This window comes from Orussus abietinus, unplaced genomic scaffold (genome assembly GCF_000612105.2).
Source record: "Orussus abietinus isolate OABI.00-Male unplaced genomic scaffold, Oabi_2.0 scaffold10, whole genome shotgun sequence".
NCBI lineage: Eukaryota > Metazoa > Arthropoda > Insecta > Hymenoptera > Orussidae > Orussus > Orussus abietinus.
Window position 1 is genome coordinate 2,209,281 of NW_019396009.1, and position 20,485 is coordinate 2,229,765.

The 20,485-nt window shown below is 51.0% G+C and overlaps 1 protein-coding gene across 1 annotated transcript in view; it reads left to right on the forward strand.

Moving 5' to 3' along the window:
- Window positions 1-2,005: 2,005 nt before the first annotated feature.
- LOC105699616 (Down syndrome cell adhesion molecule-like protein Dscam2) overlaps window positions 2,006-20,485 on the forward strand; it is a 55,796-nt gene continuing 37,316 nt past the window's right edge. The window contains exon 1 of the mRNA XM_012424754.1: window positions 2,006-2,063. Within this exon, the coding sequence (XP_012280177.1) occupies window positions 2,006-2,063 (58 nt within the window). The remainder of the gene's footprint in view (window positions 2,064-20,485) is intronic.

Sequence of the window (20,485 nt, forward strand, 5' to 3'; positions counted from 1 at the left end):
CGCTTATCGGAGGCAGCCCTTTCGGTGCGAGCCGTGATTAAAATCTGGGGATTTTTCCCGCCGCGGAGAATATTCCTTTTTTTTTCCTCTCCCCACTTTCGCGAGGGAACTCTCGTCCGGAAGGGACGTCTCCGCTGCGGAGGAAATGTTTCCTGCAGCAGGGGAGCATCTTCCTTAATTAAGGCGACCATTGTCAATATGGCCGTCGCCTCGCGCGTCGACAATGCTCGTTGGCACGTTTAACGAAGTTCGGCTCGAAGAATCGCGATGTCTAAGGACGTCTCCCTGGAGAAGAATGTCCACGTTTGTTCCGCGGAGGGACGCGTTTCCGCGTACCTGCCGCGCAAGGGGCGCCCCCTTTTGGCGCGACTCTAAGGGGTCGCCCGCCCCTTCGAGGGGGGTCCTTCTTCTTACCCCGGCGTATAATTGATTCTCGGTCCCCGCGACTCCGTCGAGCGTTTTCGCCTCCTCGAAATTAACGAGCTGCCCGAATTCAGGGCCTGACAAAACCCGGACGGACAATGGCCCCTTTCGCCGGAGGTTTCGCGTTCGCTTTCTCGATGCCGAAGAATGAATCGGTCTGCTGCCCCTCGGCGGCATTCAATTTGCGTTTTCGAAACACTTTCCGGAGGAACCCGCCCCTAAATGCCTTGGGGTTCCTCGACGTCGACCCCCCGCGACGCCATATCGCGTTATCAGACTTCAACGGCGGAAAATCTCGATTTCACCAATTACTTGACTTTTTTCTCCTGGCATTTTTTAATGAAAGGGACAGAAGTTTCGGCGAAATCTCCCGAAACATGCGGATCCTATTTACAGGGGAACCACCTGGGCGGTGGTCTCGGTATATCTCTTTAAAATTGTATCGATTGCAGGGTGGAGGTTCGCGTTAACCCGAGCCATTTGTAACGCACGGCTTGGGGGAAAAAATCGCCCAAGCTGCGACGTCGTACCAGTACAGGCCCATTTTAATTCCTCACGTCTGACCCGAATATCAGAAAGTACGCGCGTAATGCGAGCGATTGAAGCGATTTGTTACTCGAAGCAGGCTACTCGGTCCGTGCCGGGGAAATTGATGGTCCCTCGAATCCAGGCCACGCCTCGCGAAGTAGGAGCCTCGCAATTCATGGATCTTTCCCTCCGCGGTCTCCGAAATTCACGGTAATAGCTCGAATTTCAAGGCAGACCCTGAAACACAAGTAATCACCTGGCGATATGACGCGGATAATTTTTTACGAATTTTCCAAGGAAAGAACCATGCCGATATTCTGTACCTACTCCAAAAGAGGCGTTCGAGGACCGCGTAGGTCTTGGACTTTTTACGCGGATAATTACACCTCTTTGATGTGGGAGGACCTTTTATTTAACGGAGTAGCACGGTCTACTTTCTGAGATATTGGCACTCGTGGCAAAAGTGCCCTTGTTTCACCGGCAACGTCTATATTCCCCGTCTACTCGGGCAGGCAGGGTATAAATGGCCCCACGTCTTCTTTGGGCGGAAATTCATGGCGCATACCTCGTCTTTCTCAATTTTTCCTACAAGCGGGCTGCCTATTATCTCCACCGAGGCAAAATAAAAATTAACGACGCCTCCTTTACGGGACACTTGAAAACGACGGGGGAGCTCGGCATCCGTGTTCGGTGATACTATGGCCGCTCGAAATTTATTCAAATCGTGATTTAAACCAATTGGCCGATCAATTAATAGGTGGACTGCGTTACCATGGAGCTCGGGATAGGGCCGACTAATCTTCGGAGAAAAAGAAACGGTGGGGAGCTACTAATCCGGAGGAGAGCCGAGGTGAAGCGGGCCAGAGGTGAGCCGGACTGGACCAGGCGCAGAGGGTGGAGGGCTATGGGGGGTCGGCAAGGGTTGGAAAGGGAAAAGGGCGATCCCGGGTCGGCCGGGATACGGGATAGCGGATTGGGACGGATGGGTTGATTGATCGGGTACGCTTGTATTGTTCCAGGAGGAAGCTGAATCGACGTAACGGGCTACGCCAGGATGGCCAGCTGGCCGCTGAGAGCCGTCATCCTGTTCGGTGCGCACATCCTCGCCCTCGGTAAGTCACTCCCAGGGAATCTCTTTTTTTTTTTCCCCATCTAGGTAGAACCACGCAGCTTCCGGTCAGGTTCACGGGGAACCTGACCAGGGAAATGGAGGAAATGCGGACCGAGCTCGTTAGGAAAGGACCTCCAGCCGATGGCTGATGGCTAATGGCCGACCATGACTGATGGGTGATGATCGATGGATCATGGCTGATGGATAAACGCTTATCGGTGGAACTCGGGACACCCTCCCACTGTTTAAAAAAAAAAACCCAATCGTGAAACGGGTCAATGGAGTATTTTCAACCCGTGAAGGGTCATCCACATAAATTAGAAACTCCCCCTCCGGGGGCGCTCGCGATGGATCTCCGTTACCGTAGGCACCAGCGGTGTTAAGGCTGATCTATTTTGCGGACACGTAATTACCAAGCCGACGGAAAGTAATTTCGGGATCCGGGTGGGGGGCAAACGGAATGGGAACGCCCAAAGCGTGCTGATCAATGCCTCTGACGCAGTGCCGATGACCAACACCACGGTACACCTGCGGTCTCGTTCACGTACGACACCTCGTTTCCGGTTACACTTGGAATTCCCTTTTGCCCCGTAAAACTGCTCGACGAATCCACCTGGTAATTGTCATCGACCAAATTGACCCGTGCAATATGCCGTGAGTGCGTCTCTATGGACCCTGCCAACGAGGCCCGGTCTTCTGCCAGCCATTTCGAAAGTGCGTGTTTTCTGCCCTTTTCTTTTTCTTTTTTTAAGCCCCACAATCGTTAGTTTTCGGTATTTCCTAGACCTGACTGTCAACTTCAACTGGCAGGGGAGTAAATCGCGCTCCGATATGCGAAGCATCGCGGAATTTGGACCACTTTTTGTCGCCCTTAATGGCGCGCCTCGACGAAGGCGTGGGCCGGTGCGCGAGCTGACGTGATATTATTCGAATAATGCATTCACGGCATTCTGCATAAAATTCCGGTGCACAACGCGTGCCAGATTCGTGCACGCTGCTGCACCCCGAACCTATTTAATTACGGGCGGGGGTGCTTCACGCGTGACGTCACGCGAGATCGACCCGGACAATTCAGGGAACAATTCGGAATACTCTTGGGTTTCGCGAGAACCTCGTGAAAAGGGTTCCCGAAATTATCAAGGATTTTCAGGAATTATCCCCTGGGGGATGATTTCCATGGTCTCCGTTTCGTGCCCCAATTTGGACGAGGTAACTTAATTAGAGGGGGAATTATTTTAGGAACCGAAACTTTTATGACGAATTTAAAAGACGGATCTACTGCATCGTTCTAGAAGAGGTTTAGAGCGGGATTGTGGGAAAACTTTTGGGATGACAATTTTTCGCGAGGGTGGAAGTCGAAGATCCGGGATGCGATGAGTCCTCCGGCGGACTTCGAAATTGAATCCTTCTGGAAATAATTCCAGGTCATGTCCTGGACCGATTCATTTCCTCGAGACTCGTTCTTCGTAAATTGCCAATCTGCCCAAAGTTACTTCCGCTTGTTCACCCTAAATAGAGCCTTCCCTCCCCGGTGTTTCCGGTCTTCGATTCGGACACTCCGGCGCCTCTCGGATAAAGTTTCACCTCGACGCCCGAAGTCCCTCCCTTATGGAAGCATCCAATTACCCCTAACAACTAATAGTCGAGATGTTAAATTGCACCCATGTGCACCTGTACCTTGAGCCAAACCTGACGCCTTGAACCCAATAGGGAAGATATCGACCAGCTGAAGTCGATCGCTAAAATTGAAATTGAACCTCCCAAAGGAGATCAAAAGAAACTCGCAAAAGAAATTCATTTTCCTCATATTCCGCAATTTTCGAATCGGCCAGAATTATTTGTGCAATTTCGCGTCTCGATGTCGCTACTCGTTCGGAGGCGCCTTTTGGACGACGCCAAAAGCTAACGCAAACCGATGTACTTTTAAGCCGAGCAAATAATAAATACGGCCCAGCAGGGCCGTAAATAAAACCTGCACTGCACGTCCTGATATGCGCGTACACGCGTGCAAGTACAGCTTCAATTATCCGTTCTCGGATTTGCAAGTTTACCCGTATACGAGTACCTCGCTTTGAAACCTGCCGCCATGAAAATTGGCTGCGATGACGAAAATGAAAAAGACTTGTCGACGAACAAATCCGCTATCGAAAAACACAAATACGATAATCCTCTCCTGTTTTTTCAAACCATTGTCAGGTACCTGAAAAAAGTTCCAGCAGCGACTCTGCAGCTTGACATCACAAACCATGGAGAAGATCTCCAGGAGCGATCGTCCAGGAACTCCTCGGAGGATCATCAGCGAAAGACACTTGTTGCCCCGAGGACGCATCGTCATCGGAAACGCTCAAGAAATCGCCATAGAAATCGGGGAAATGCAGAGAAGCGACTCCTGGGAGGCCAACGATTTCTCCTCGGGGATCTCTTCTGGGCAGGTCTCCTCGGGGAAGAGGCTGCAAAATGGAGCAGCCATCGGCACACCGGCTAGCGGTTGCCGCCATAAAGGAAGAGCCGGAGAAAAAAATGTAGGAATGCCCGCCGAGAGGGCCAGGAGAGCAAAGGGACGAGGGAAAGTAAGGAGGGCAAGGAAAGCGAGTCCAAGGATGGCTGGCAAGATAGTCCGTCGGAGTAGCCAGAAAGGGGAATTGTAGGGGAACGCCGGGTCTTTTCTTAAAGATGCGAGGCAAGAGGCACTTGTTGCGCAGAAAGGAGCGGGCGGTGGGTGGTGGGTGGTGGGCGGCAGTGGGTGGGCCTTCGGCGCTGGTAAAGCGAGGAAAAGTGCGGGCTGCGAGAGAGACGGAGGCTAAGAAATCGAATTGATTCTCTTTTACGGGCTCGCGTTACTTCCTTTTACTGCCTGCGACTCGACTCTTGACCGGGGTCTCCTCGCTTTATTTATTTATCGGCCCCCCGCGAACCGCGGCGAAGATCCTCAGGACTCCTCGGGAGCCGCGGCTTTACGAGGCCCTTCGGCGATTCGGAAACCCTCGAGAAATGCTCCCCGAGGTGACGTTCCACCGGGAATCCCGGGAAGTGATCGCGCCCCTGGGAAAAAAAAAGTGTATAAAAAAAGAGGAAAGGCAACCACGCGCCACTTCGCTCGCGCGAGAAAGCGCAACCCACTGGGAGCACCTCGAGGACCCTGGGGAGGAGTGGATGCAAACAAATTTTGGAAAATCCCAAGGAGCTGAAACATACGACCCGGACCTCGAGGGCGAGGTGCTGCACCCTACTCTCCATTAAACGGACGGACCTACCCCACGAGAAATGTTTCACAGGAAATTCGCAGATTAAATCGGCGAACGTCAAATTGATTGCACCGAATACCTATCACGGGAACGTTCGTCCCGACACCCGGCCGCTTTATTTATGGCCCGCGCGTTTTGCCGAAATTTTGCAGGTGGAAGGAAATTTTCATCCCCTCTGGGCGCATTTTATGGGAATCATTTAAATCCGGGCTCACTAGTTAATTCGTCGCGCTTTTTTGGAGGACTGTGAAATTTTCAAAAATTTCGACCGCGCTGGGAATCGACTTCGGGGGGGTTTCTTCGAGATTTCGAAGTCTGGGAATCGGTGGCCACGATTAGACCTAACGATGCCGAATGACACCGACGTTGCGAAAACCGCAGCCGGGACCCGGCCGCACTTACCGTTTTACGAGGCTCTCCGGTACCTCGGAAACGTCGCGCGGATATCCCCGGAAGGAGAGATTCCCCAGGGAATGCGAGGAACCGATTGGATGGTCGACGGAAGACAGAGACGTCTCTCACCTGCGTCCATTTCAGTCCGGGACGAGCCTAATCGCGAGAATCCTCCGCCCTGCAATTGGGACCCCCTCCACCGTCATAAAGTATTTTAAAAATTAAAATAATATAACTGCAATCAATTATAAACTCTGGAAGTTACCTGAGGAGACAATTCCGAGGAGATTTCCCGATCCCTGAATATCCTGCCAATTCCTCGAGGAGAAATGGACTCGGGCATCTTTGAGCCCCTTCGAGGGTCACTTCGAGGCGGACGACCTCAGAGTTTGCAGCGTCTCTTCCGCGTTTTACCCAGCAGAAAGCGATCGGATCCCGGGTAAAAAGACACCCTTGCAGGGATTGCAACTGCGTCAATTACGACCGCAAGAAGCGGCAGGGGGAAGGGGTCGTTAAGGAACAAAGTTCGACTAATTTGGATGGGGAGCTTATCCAATTTGCAGGCGAGCGTGAGACGTCGCTGCCTTGGCAACAGTCGGGTCGTGTCAACGATTGATTAATTTCCACCACCGACAGAATCTCGGAATTTCTCTTCATCGATGCCGTCCATTGAATTCCTGGACTCGGGGTCGACGTTCGAAATGGCGGTACAAATTGTAAATGAAACGAGCATTTAAAAAAAAAAATCGATCGATTCGTGTTACCTACCCTGGCCGAAAATGGTCATTCTGGTCCCGAGTCAAAGAAGTGTCAATGCAGGGGGTAGTTTCTCTCTGGTGCGAGTGACATCCCTGGGAGGGTTCGCGAGAATTTTTTTCTCGGGTCACTTTTACCCCTCCATGCCATTGTTGAAGAATAGTGAGGCAAAAACGTCTCGTGCACACAAGGGATGAACGTCCTCAAAGGGATGCGCTCCCCTAAACAGGTGTTACACGCTGCTGTTGAGCTCTCCTCTTTTATGATATATTCATGTCAGAGAATCGCTCGGGGCAGTTTCTATGAGGATGAAGTTTCGAAAATAAATCGGACAGTTAGAGCCATTATCTCGCCCCTGGGGAGCGTTCAGGGGTGGCTCGGAAGTTTTTACGCTCTTTAGCGGGTGTGCTTTGGTCTTATTATTTTCCTTATTCCGCCGATCCGTGTACACGGGGGGTGGCTGGTTTCCATTTAAAGAGCTCGCCTCGCCCCGTATAACCCCCCGGCATTATTTATGCCTTTCCATTTTTATAACTTTTCGTAGCGAATCCCCACCCCCCGAGCGCAAGGTCACGTTGGTCCGATGCACTTCGCAAAGTTCCTCAAAGAAATGCTCTACATGACTCGAGGTGGATTACTCGTCCGTGGATAAAACGAATCGCTCCCGAATCGACGATCGATACATACCTCGTAACATCTGACCAACGAGTACATAAATACATACTTTATTTATAATAATTTACATTCCTTTACATAATGCACTGTCTCGCATCCAAGGGTGATCTTGACTCACTTTGACACCGAACGCTGCCTGCATAATTCTTTGAAAATCACAAGTGCTCCTTCAAAGTTCATGTCCCGGAATATGACTTCTGATATTAATTTTTTCAGACTGCAGGAATTATCGCCCGATGGAGAGGAAAGTTCCTCCTCGTCCTTTCCTCGGTGAGAACTCGAAGGACGATCTCCATCGATTTAATCCTCGCCGCGACGTTTCCTCCCGAGGTCCCGAGTCTCGCGCATAATTTCACCCCAACTTCACCCCCGACCGTTTCGAAATCCCCGACATTGTACACAAGAACGGGAGGGGAGAGGCGAAGTTTTAATTTCTCCCATTCTGCGTTCATGAATACTTAATTCCGCGGCTTCGTCGTTAGTCTTGGCCGTACTTTCCGCCTTGAAGAAATGCCAGGAGGTGGCAAGGCACCTGGAAGGCATCGGGAGTAGAAAACGCCTTTCCTCTCTTCGGCATTGAATCTCGGCAGAAGCCTCACGGAATTCCATTCACTTTTTCGAAAATGAAGCGCGTGAGAAGGCGTCAAGTCCCGAGACTTCGTTAGTCACCTCTTTAAGGGATGCCAGGAGACATCCTGGGCCACCCTCAAGAGGGCAGAAAAGCCTTTCCTCCCTTGTTCATTGAATTTCGAGGACGCTGTCCAAATTTAAAGGGGTGGACGCAACGGGGGAGAAATTGTTTTTCGTTTATTCCAGGAATATCCTTCTCGAGATCCGTATAATAGATTTCGAGGATATCTTCGCGGGAACGGTGGAAGCCGCAAGGATACGATTTTCTCCCCCATTCGAAACGCTTATGCGAATAAATATCCCGTGTAACGAGACCACCCTCGATCGAGATCGCGCGCCTCGGGATGGCGAATGGAAACGTCATCGCGTAAACATTTATTCCCACCCCCCGAGGTCTCGGCCAGCTCCGAGCTGCAGTAAACTGCATTATAAAAGGACGCGCTTACGGGTAGGGGTGAAATATTAAAAATGCGCCACTAATGCTCGCGCGTAGACGCGACCCCCTAATGGGGGGAATGAAAGAAATTCGATTCGTAATGACGAGCTGCTCATCTGCGAGCACTCTGGATTAACGCGGTATAACCTACCCCTGGCGTAGAACGTGCGTGTGCACCCCATTAACGATCATTAAAGCGAAATGCACTCCAATCGACGGCGACCTAAACCTGCGCAGTGCGTCTCGTCGAAAATCTGTCGCGCCGTCACTCTATCGATTTCCCTCCGGTCTCGAGCTCCTTTTTTACAAACTTCCGAAAGTCAATGATCCCTCATGAACCTGCGCAAAATTAATTCCTGCCGCTCCCGGACTAACATTTACCGATACATTAGATATACATATAACGAATTCATACATATAATGCCGGGAAAATTGAAAAATCCTATTTTTTCCAAATTTTCTACGAGCACGTGAGCTCGTCTGAGCTGGAGGACCGGAAGTCGCAGGTCGCGTCGGTCTTGAAAATGTTCTTGAAGAAGTAGCCGGGTCCTTTTCTTACAGTATGTGTATGTTAATTAAACAGACTGTAGGTATGAATGCCTTTGAATTTCTGTTCGGAGTTTGTCGACCTGCGTTTCGCGCATCGGCGTTTCCTGTGTCCGTCCTGGAGAAAGGATGAGCTCGATTATTCCGTTCAAGGCTCCGATGAATTTTTAGTCACCTGACCGACACCCCTTCCCGCCTACATTTCCCTCTCGCCGCTTTGTCATCGAGGCTTGAATTATTCAATGACACCTCTGTCCCATTAAGCGTCCTCCAACTTTCCTCCCGCGAGGCCACCTACGGCCGGCCTCGCCTTTTCGGCTTCCTCCAGGACTATCTCTCCGTTTCCAGGATAGATCAAAATACCGAAATAATTCAGAACCCTCGATTTCAGTTTTAATTCCAGATTCCGCTGAATTTTTCATCGCAGGAGCCGATTCCGACATGCCTCATGAAACCCCACCAGGAGGGAAGGTTTTTCATTGGACGCGGCAAACACCCCCTCGACCCGTCCACGCCCTTTGTTATCGGATATCGTTTCATTTATCGGAAATCCTTGATTAGACGCAGCCCATTCTTCGGGGACGCGTCTCGCCGGCAATCTTACACGACTCGATGGACAAAGTAACGCGAGACGGGACGCGGCGGATACTTGCGGCGTGTTTTCTTGAAAAAAAAAAAAAACACAAAAGGGGAATAAAATAAAAACAAGAGAACAAGAAACGCCCGATCGGAAAGAGTTAGCTGGCTTTATGTTCCCGCTCGATATTTCTGCGGCTCTCGGATTCAATCATCCGCGGGAAATCGCTCAAAGGAACGCAAATCCGGTCTGAGAGGCTCTCGCGACAATTCGCAGTCTCCGACGCTCGAGCGACATACATATTCGAGGCCGACGAGGCGGGTATAAAGAGAGGGTGTATAAATTAGAGGACTTAGTCTGTTGTCCTAAGAAGAGGCAAAAAAAAACACTTGAATAAACGGAGTGTCCCGGACCCTGGACGGGGTCTCTTCGTGGTCTCCATCAGGGTCGATCGAAGAGCCAGAGTCGAATGACCAGGATGCAGTTTCCCCTCTGAAAGGAGCGAAATCGCGCGATATGTCTTCTCTCCCGTCCATCACTTTACTGAAAATCGTCTTAACAATCCTCCCTCCTCGTTTATCCCGTCTGGATCGAGTCGGGGGAGGGGACGGGGGACGGAATCAATGCAAGGAACTTTCGCACCCGGAGAGAGGGACTGCGGATCCAGACCGCGTTCCTCGACGGTCCGCAGTCTTCAGCCCTCTCTTAAACAATATACACGTTCGAGGCTCGGCGAGGACGATAAATATAAAGGGAAGAAAGTACATAGGCGCATCCGCGTTTCCACGCCGAGAGGGGTGGCGAGGGCGGGAAACCGGCGAAGATAACGACGAGAGAGGAAGACGGGGCTACGGCCGACGGGGTTGAAAGAGGGAGACGGAGGGAGGCCGCAGGGGGGTGGAAAGCCACCGCCTCGTCACCCGGTCGGCCCAGGGGGCGGAAGGGGACGGGGAGGGTGGGCGGGTGGGACCGTCAACGGGACCGAAGCCAGTCGGGGTTGGTGAGCTGGAAGGCCGCCGGGGGACGCAGAGGGGCGCTCGGGGATGATCTTCGCATTCAAGTGCCGTCGACGTTTAACGAATGGTTGTGAGAGGGTGCCGAGCCCACCGGGAGGGGTGGGGAAAAATTATGTTCCTCGCGGGTAAAGGTAAATCGTGTCGGCCCCTGCAAAGACGCCCGGTTTCGCGGGGGGTGCGCAGCCCCGTTAGAGATATACCCCACGCGGAGTATTTGATTACCGGCGACCAACCCCTACCTGGTATGCCGGGCCTCGTACGTGAATGGCCCACCCCTCTCGTCCTCGTGTACACTTACGCCACCGCTCCTCAGGTGGTCTTCATTAGAGCCGTCGCTTTTCCGTCGACCGACCCCTCCGAGGGGGTGGACCGCCCCTCGGGTCGACGGCTCGCGGCTCCGAGTAGTGCGAGCCGCGTTCTATCGGCCGGTCGCGTCGGGCTGACCGGAGCGGCACCACTTCCACTCGCTCCCTCTGGAAGGGTGGAACTTCGACGCGAACACCGCGAGCCCGAATTTTCTTGCGGTAACTGCTCCGCCCTCTGGGGATTTCTTCCCAGTTCCCGAAATTAACGCGAGGAATTTCTGGAAAAATGGACCTGGAGGAAGTTCGGAGGCTCCACGCGATCCGCGGGAATTCTCGATCGGGAAATCGTGCCCTTTTCCCGGTCTCCCGGTTTCCCTGATTTTTTCCCCGGGCTGAGAGCCTTCCCCAGGCTTCGGGCCAACATCCCGGGATACAGTCCGAATGAAGAGCGACGGTGGGCAACCACGTCAACCGGGACGACGTGGACACGTCTTCGCCGTATCCAGACCCTTCCGGGAGCGAAGGGTGGCTTTTACAACATCGTAACACAGGCGAAGGCCATCGCCCGATTGCGACTCGGTTTTCATGTTTAAAATTAGAATTAATCCGGCACTCGTTCACCTGGGTGTTTATTCCTTCCCTTCTCTGGGGTTGGTTTTACGAGACCCAGGTTTTGATGTCGTCTCCAGCCGGGGTGAAGAAGCGGTCCACGGGCCGTGCGTTGCTCGGTTTGGGGACTCTTGGCTGAAAGGGGGTTGAACATTGTCCAGGACTCGTCGTGGATGAATTCGTTAGCCAATTAAGCAGGCAAATCCATTGTGTCGGTGCGTCGGCGTCTGGAGACGTCTGGAGACGTCTGGTGGCGCCCTGAGGTTCCGCCTCGAGCCGAAGGGGTTGGAACGCGTCGGAAACAAGAACCCGAAGGGAAAAGAGGGTGATTAGGTTGGGGACGACGAACGTCACCCTTGCATGGAGCGAGTCGATAATTAACAAGCCCGGAGTCGCGTTACTTAACCGGCATTGGGCTGCGTGCCGCAAAGTTAACCGTTAACGAGGAAACTTTAATTTTTAAGCACTCCTCTCAACTGTAATACAGACAGTGCTCCCGAGTCACCCACTTTGAATACTAATTGCCCCGTAACATATTGCTATTCCCAACTCCGCTGCATTATTCCCCGCGTCCGTAATCCGCGCGTTTCTTCGACTAAACGACTGCGTTAAAAAAAAAAATGGGGCGGTAATGAATATCAAATATGAATAACGAACGGTATTGAAAAGTTGTGGCCCGGAGGGTAATTTTTTATCCACTTCGATTCCGCTCCTGCCGATAACCGAACTTTGAGTGGAACCTGCAAGAGCCACAGGTGGAGTAAAAATTAATTCCTACAAATTCAGGAGCGCAGATCAATTCAGTTTCCTATTTTCTTTTTCCCACGTCGGGGCAGCTTGTAGTACTTCTGCGAAGTCAGTAATATAATCACCGCAAGTGGGGAGAAAATTCAATACAACGTAATATCGGGATATTACAAAGAGTGTCACGGACAGGGCGATCGATAAACTTTTAGATACCCGCGACGCCTTCGTTGGCGAGAAATTCTGCAAAAAAAAAAAGTAGGAAAACTCAACTGAGTTAATAATCCCGTAAATGTCTCCTGACATTTTGGAGCATCCCTGCCTTGGAATTACGCGAAAAGGTAACGAGTTATCCTTGATTAGTAATTTTAATGACACCAGAAAAAATTGCAAGGCTCGGACGGCGGTTCTCAACACTTTTTTATGTTTAAATGGAGCAAGTACGATATACCGAGTCGAGAGAATTTCCGAAGGAGATCCGAAGGAGCCGATTTCCCTCGGTCGATGGAATGGCGGATCCTCGGTAATGAACCCGGTACGTCATAACAGGATTCGGATCCGGGGGGGTGAATTTTTCATGCTCGTTTTAATGAATTTAACGTCGTTCCGGCGAATTAAATTCGCGCTGCACCGCGCCGCGGTATTACGTGCCTCCGACTCGGGCCTTGGGAGGAAGATGAAAAGATTTGGTGTAGCCTGTACCTATGTAGTACATAGCTCGCTCAGGGGTTGAAGAACTCCAGGGTGCGTCAAGAGTATAAGTGCAGAGGCGGGAGCCTCGGTACCACCGAGCCGAGGGGGTAGACCCTCCTATGGTTTAATTGGGCGCGAAATCATTTCCGATGCAATGCGCGGATGCAGTCGGCGAGTAATCACCGTAAAAGCGCGATCAAAAGAATCCACGGATCGATGTGTCTACCCCCCGCCAGGATTTGCATCCGGGGATGATCAGGACCGGTTAAGGGACCGCGGTCAAAGGGAGGCGCCGACTCGCTCAAAGATTGCGTTTTTCTTTCACCCCATACCTTGAACCCCGCAAGAGAATGGGCGGAACCGCGTTAAAGTGGACCGAAATCGAGTCTCGTTTCCCGTAAGCGCCGATTCAGGGCACTCCTTCCTGGGAAAGTGAATCTTCTCGCGGACGCGATACCACCCCTATGGGACTACCCCTATGGGGTCCACGATCCTTCCAGAAAGGGGGTTCCGCTCCTATCTGGCGACTCGGGGGACATCGAAAGATCGCGGGGGTGGAGGATCGGTTAAGGCTCGAAGGGGTTACTTTCGACCCACGATGCACCCTTTCGCACGTTGCAGGGTGCATAGTGCAAGGCACATCTAGATGTAGGGGCGCGTTGTCGCCTCCTGCTCTCCGTTCCCCGTTCGATAGTCGAGAGGGAAATCAATCACCCGGCAGTCTGTTTTTTCCCCGGATTTTCGTGGGCGTCATCCCCCGGTTGCATTTTCGCATTCTTGCATTTTTGCATTTTTGCGTTTCCGCATTTTCGCATTTTCATATTTTTATATTCTCGCGCGCTCGGGGGAGGGGGCTCGCCGGCGTCTGCACGAACTCGCCCCGCCAAGGGAATTCATTAAGGGGTTCGTCCCTTTCAGGAGACCGTAGGTGGAAGTCCTGCGAGACAGCGCGCCGGTTAACAGGGTTTTCCGTAGACGCGGACGCGCCTTCCCTGGCGGATGCGCTCGACTCTGAATCGATATTAATTCCGTTAGCAGAGATTGGTTGGTGGATAAGGCAGAGCGGTAACCGCAGAGGGCCCTATTGTCTGCAAGACGATTTAATTTCGCCTCGAGAACCGGCTGCGGGCACTTACCTAGGCGCCATTACGAGACCCGCCACGACTTCCAGGACCCCGAGACGGACGCAGCATCCTGCTGCACTTCTACCACACCCTGGGAAATTCGATTGATCCCTCGCGATAACACCTAATCCTTCTCATCGACTCTACGAATACACCGGTGGTAAAATCGATATTAATTGGCGGGACCGAAAATTTCATCAAGTGAAACTGCCTTGGGGTAGGTCAGGCGACGCGAGAGGATCTTTCTCTCTTGCGCTCGCGGGCGGTCGAGGTCACAAAAATTCAGGGCGATCGGATTTTCTCTGGCTCCTCTCAAAACACGCTCACAGGAGCGAGCTAATATCGCGACGGCAGAGCCCGGGCTCGTCCTCTGAATTTTTCAACACTTTTTACGGGTCCTACGCGTAACCGATTCCCCGCCTCCCCTTTTGCCGAGCGTTGGCTCTAGATAACCGCGAGAGCAGCGCGCGATCGAGGGATAGAGATTGATTCAACGAAACCCCGTGCCCTGGGGCAAGTAATATCGGGAAAAGGGAGTTCCGCGGATTCGTTAAGTGCCGAAGGAACCGGCGACCCCGAAGACTTTCCGGAGGGCGGAATCGGAACGTAATTGCGCGTCGCTCGCACGACTCGGTGCGCCCTTTGAGGGGCGCGGCACTTTTAGTCGAAAGGGTTACTTTCTTTTTTTATCCCTTTATTCCCCCGATATATCGCGAGTTGCACTCCCGGGTCCCCAGGAGGGAACATTTTGCAAAGTTTCCCGGGCATTGATGTCACCTCCATTAACTTCCCTCCAACTAGATCACTTTAGCCCCTCCGCCCCCGCCCGGCCGTTCTCTAACCTTATGGTGGCAGTTTCCTATTAATAATTTTGATCGATCGGAGCGGAGCATCCCGACGCCTAACTCGGGGGTGTGCTGCCTCCTCGAGTCGACTACCCCCCAGTCGATATCCTAACTTTCAGCATCGGATAAGCCCCCGTGCAAAACCTACAAGGCACCCCCAAGTAAAGCCGCATTCTTGTCAGGGAATATTTACGACCTACGACACGGCTGGCTTTTTCCGGCGGAGGCCTTTTTGCGATTTTACTCGACAAGGGGCGACACTTTGAACCGCCATCTGCGAACAAATTCCTGGGGGTTGTTTCCACCCCGAGGTAGGTGCCGCTCGTCGATTCTCGCCGATTGGGTTGTGCACGCTTACGATGAAATTTTTTCCCAGGAATTTTTGCGGAACCGGGAAAAGGAAGTCAATTCCTTGGGACGATTGGGGGTGGGTGAGGCGGTTGCTTTTTTCACCTAGGGACACAACGAGTGCATTGCCCTGTCAACGCGACAGAGCCGGTCGATACCTAACTTCTATTCTCGAATAGGCGCCTATAAAATCTACAAACGTCTTCACATAAACCGCCGCACTTACTCGGAAGTATCCGGAGGGCTTCGTAAAACTTCCCCGCCGGAGCTCGGCTTACGCGAATTTTTACTTCCCGGTGAACGCGGAAGTGAATTATATTTCAAGGAACCCCCCGCACACGACGAGACCCACGCGGCAGGAATTTACGCCGAAATAAAGCGCACGGGTGCAATTGATTTTCCAGCTTAAAGTCGAGCCTCCGATTCGCACGTGCGGACGTTTTTTTTTTCAAGACCTCCGATCCGCGTCGCCGTATAACGTTTCTTTAAAAAGGAATCAGATATAATCAGGCTCGGCAGGTGCCTGGATTCGCGACCCTAAAACCGAGAAAAATTGCCAAGCGATATTAATATGCACCGCACGTCGGCCGAGTGGAATCCTATCGCGGAAACGCATTGTGAACGCGACGCGTCGCGCGGTGCCCGTGATCGCGAAATAAAAGAAAGAAAAATCAGGGCGAAAAAAAATATACCCCCGTGCGAATGCAACGTGGAATCTTATCCGCGCTATCGTCGAAGGGTAAACGACGAGCGACATTCGCGGCGAAGAATCGCGAAAAGATCTGCCTTTCTTTGCTCCTCATTTCCGAGTCGGAGAGCAGTCAAGGAATCTGGCGAAAAATTGCGAAATGAATGCCCACCTTGGGGGGTAAAAAGTGGGAGTTAGAACGGGGATGACAATTCCGACACGCGAGGGGGGCGATATTTTGCCCCGCTTACGATTCCCAATCAGGGGTGACATTTTTGCGGAGTGCATCGAATCCTCGACGCACGCTCGAGTTCCTCGGCAAACTGGCTGATTTTCCTCGTATCGTCGGAAAAAGCGCGCGCGAGCCTCGCGATATTTCTCTTCTCTTTTTTTATTTTATTTTTTTTTTACGCGCACTCTGGGCCGAATTACATTTTCAGTTTCACGGCTTTTACGGGGCGCGGTGCACCGTCCGTGTGCGCACATTTGCAATCCGCGATATCGATTGGCTGCTGATTACGTACCCAGGGAGACACGCACCCGTGCGGGAAAATTTGCAAATTCTAGGCATCCGTCCGTAGAGCATCCTCCCAGAAAACACGGCAAATCCTCTTTTTACCGCTCCCTTGTTTTATTTATCCCGATTAGTGCACCTCGAGATCTAATATTCCGTGGACGTTGCAGTAATAATGGGAAACGCATCCGGGCGCATTAATATCGTACGTCTTCATTCCCTGGTCTGCGGCAATCGATTCCGCGTTTCACCCGTTTTGCCTGCATATACGTGCACGTACGATACGGCCACGTTACATGCGTGTATGTACACATAGGGAGTACGTGCACACGTATATACATGCACGCGACGGGAAATGCGCAGTCACGAAACGTAATGGCGCAATGGCACGGAGTGAGAACATTTTTAACAGTCTGGCCGAGCTCGGTATCTCCCTGGAACTCTTCTTTGCGGGTACACGAGCCACTTGGAAGATTATTAGAAATACGAAACCACCGTGGCTGCCGTATTAATAAAAAGCTGGGCGTGTTTCCCTCTTTTTTTCACATTTTTTCGCATTTTTCGCACTTTTTCGCCGACCGCGATCGTACCGTCCTTTCTCCGGCATTTCTTTTTCGCAGGAATAATTTTAGGTATAGGCTGCACTTTTTTTTTCTGGGGTTCTATTATGCTGCAGAACAAGGGGGAAATTAGTTTCGGTGTTCGTCCTGCAGGGTGCAATTTAATTTGGAAATAAAAGACTGGTCGAATTTCCGGACGCGTGCTCTGGGTATGTCTCGGCTATGCCCTCGCTATGCCGACGTCCTCCTGGTCGTTGACCGGATAGCTCGATGCGAATTCCGCGAATTTCTATTAGAATTCTTCAAACGGAGTTAAATGAAACCCCGAGGGAAGCGGAACTCCTCATCCGGGAGAAAATGAAATGTTTAAAATACTTGGACTCTCCGCAAGTTGGACCGTCCTGCCCGGGCGGATTCATTCGCGCGATCGGGCACCATCTTTGAGGGTAACGTTATTATTCCTAGGATTATGAAGATGTCCGATGTCTCGGGGAGGAATTGAAAGTCTCTAATTACTTTGTATCGCCCGCCAATCGACTCGGGGAATCACTCGATTCGAAGAAGGTAAATCATGGAAGGAGCCAATTACTCTCTGAGGACCGTAACGCGGAGAGTCTTTCCTTAGTAATTATTAATTATTCGGTGTTTATTTTGTCGTTGCATTTTCTTTTTCTGATCTGTTATGGTAACGGGGATTAATCCTCGAGAGATATAAAAATTACCGGACGGGTAGGAATAGTTTTCCGGGCAAATTGGTCCCGGCAAACTCAGGAAAGTGAGCTTTGGTTCAGGATAACTTTATTATTCCTCGCGGATGACGTCCGATCGATCGGATATATCTTGCAGGGGCGTTAAACGCTCGTGGTCACGTAAATACTTTATCCGCTGATGCTTTGAATTTTAATGAGCGAGCATGAGTTATCACGGCCTCGCCTTTCTGCCGGGGATCGATAGTGGCGATAAACGCTAATCGTCAAGATGAAAATAAATTGCAGGAAGTCCGTTTTAATTAATGCTCGGAACCCTCGTTACGATTGCCGAGGGGAGCAATTTTGTCATTGACTCGGTTACACGACACGTAATGTACGAGTGTAATGGAATATGCGATCTTGTTACCCTAATTCCGGAAATACATGCTCCCACTTTGTTACGCAAAACCTCCATCCCACTCCCCGGATTTCTCCCCACATATTTTTGTTCAATAAAATTGTATAATCACGTGAATAATTTCGCCTTCGATCCAAAGATAATGGAAACAAAATGGAGGCCAATTTAGGACACAGGACATCAAATTAGAAATGAATTTTGTAGACTCGAACAATGCGCCCTGAAACAGTGTAGGCACAATTAACACTTCCTACTGGCGGAAACGAACGACAAAAGTGCAAATTATGATCAAGATTCTCGGAAAGCGTCCGATCGGAATAATGAAAAATTCCGACTCGAAGTCGGAAACCGAGTCCTCGGAAGACTTCCCCAGAATTCGCACTTTGAGGAACTAATTGCCGAAGGTGAACCCACGTCCTGTCGCTTTCACCTTATCGAGCGTTTTTCGCAATCAGTGACTTCGAGAGCAGAAAGCTCCGGTAATTCATAAAAATTCCAGAGCACCTCTTTTTTTTTTCTCCCTCACTCAGCCATTTTCCACCCCGCGCCCCAAGTAAATTGCGAAGTAATTACAGCATTTCCCACTTTGGCCGTTTTGCATCTTTTCACGATGCAAAATCGGTTATCGGAATTTCGCGGGATAGAATGCAATTTATAGGAAAAGCGCTTCCGGTGCGTGTTGAATTTGACTCACTTATCAGGAAGGAAAATCCGCCGAAGGGGAATTTTCAATCAACCGAATCTCTGCCCGATAAACGATAACCCAACCCGCGGGTCTCCTTCTCCCTCGTTGTGTCGGGAAAATTATCGAGCGAGTTGTACGAAAATCGCAAATTGCTTTCAATTGTCGGATAAAATATAGCGCGCGTATAAAGTTCACCTCGAGCCGGGCAACGCGTATACCGTGGGGCCAGATATTGTTCATTGTACAGCAGCCATCGTTAATTACACGAAATATAATTAAAGGGCCCAGACTACTTTGCTCTCTCCCCGCCGTTTCCCGTACAACATAATGCTTGTTCCAAAGAATAATCATAACGACAATCACAATAGTGCGCGCCAGGTTCCGTGGAACTTCACTAGACGATGAAAAATCCCCTGAAAACGAGGGTACTCTTTGCCGCAGAATTTTGCAAAATTAATATATTACGCATTTAATGGAGAAATTAACGTGGTTGTTCGTTTGGCGATCGGAATCGCTCCTTCACTGCTTCTATCAGCCCCGACTCCTATTATGCAGCTGCCGACTAATTCTCGGAGGTAAAGCCATTGTTCCAAACTCCCATTAGTCGTAATATTATCAACAGACAATGCCTCGGTTCCGAGTGATAATTTCGAGGGTAGGTATACGGTTGACGTGATGCGCTCACAAGTTAACGCGAAGTGCCATTTAAAGGGACGAGCGCGTTTCGAATCCACTGTCACGACCACGTGGTCGGAAGTGACATCAAATTCCTGGATATCACTGAAAATCCTCACATTTTGGGATCCCCGGCTAATTACGTAATCCACATGAATTTTAAAGGCTTTGATTTCATTGATAAAATTTTTACAGAGCATCCTTACAGACCTCTGCAGCATAAATTTGTAACATTGACGAAGCAAGGAAGAACTGTAATTGTTTGGCGAGGAAATATCGGAATTCAGATTCGCTTCCACATTTTACTCGATATTCGCCTCCATTGTCGTGTCCCTTGACGTGACCGACATAAAAGTGGCAACCTCGTCTCTTTCCGGTAAACACTGAACAATGAGTGCAACTACCTCGTGCACCCCTGCAACAGAATTTCAGACGAACGCGTCCGCGATCGTAACGATTTCCTGGATTTGCGGCAATTATCGGGCCGCAGATAGGGGGGCATCGATCGTAATTAAATAGACGCAATTTGACGTGCCAGTGCATGGCAGTCGTAGGCGGAGTCCATTCTAAATCCAGGATCGGCTCGGATCGGATGGCTTCAGGCTCGCTTCGGACCGGCGTTATGGAAGCCTCCGATGCGATCCCGGAATGGTTGGATGCGCCTCTGGGTTATCTCGTGCCTATTTGCACGATAGTCCCGTTTCCGATTAATCAGGTCTCTGAAATTAACGCAGCCTCCCGGGACGTGCACTCCGTTACTCTTCGCTCCAAAGTGCTCGGAGCCCCAGTTACGTCATCAACGCATTAGATCGGGGATTATCGACTATCCCTCGACGTGGCCGGTACCAAACCGGACACCGGGCATTTTCTTGCGATCCGCTGCAAATCGATACCCGACGATCGATTCTCTGGATCCAGGCCCAAAAGTCCAATTCCTAAAGAAATAATCCCACAAGTCGTTTGATAGGAGAAACGATCCTTCGACATTTCGAAGAGTGAACCCAGAGATGCTTCACCTGGACTGCAGGACGTATTCAGGGACTTCGATTCCTGGATAAATCCCGGGACACATTGGGTATGTGGGACTGCAGAGCATCGATATTTAGGGGAGTCGGGACGGATTCGCTTTCAGGAGTTCCGGTCCTTAGAGTCGACTCATAATCCTCGAAAGCCGCCTCCGCCCGACCGTGAAACAGACCCGATCGTTTCCCCTCCAGCCAGGAATGAAACGCTGGACGTGTTTCCTCGTAAG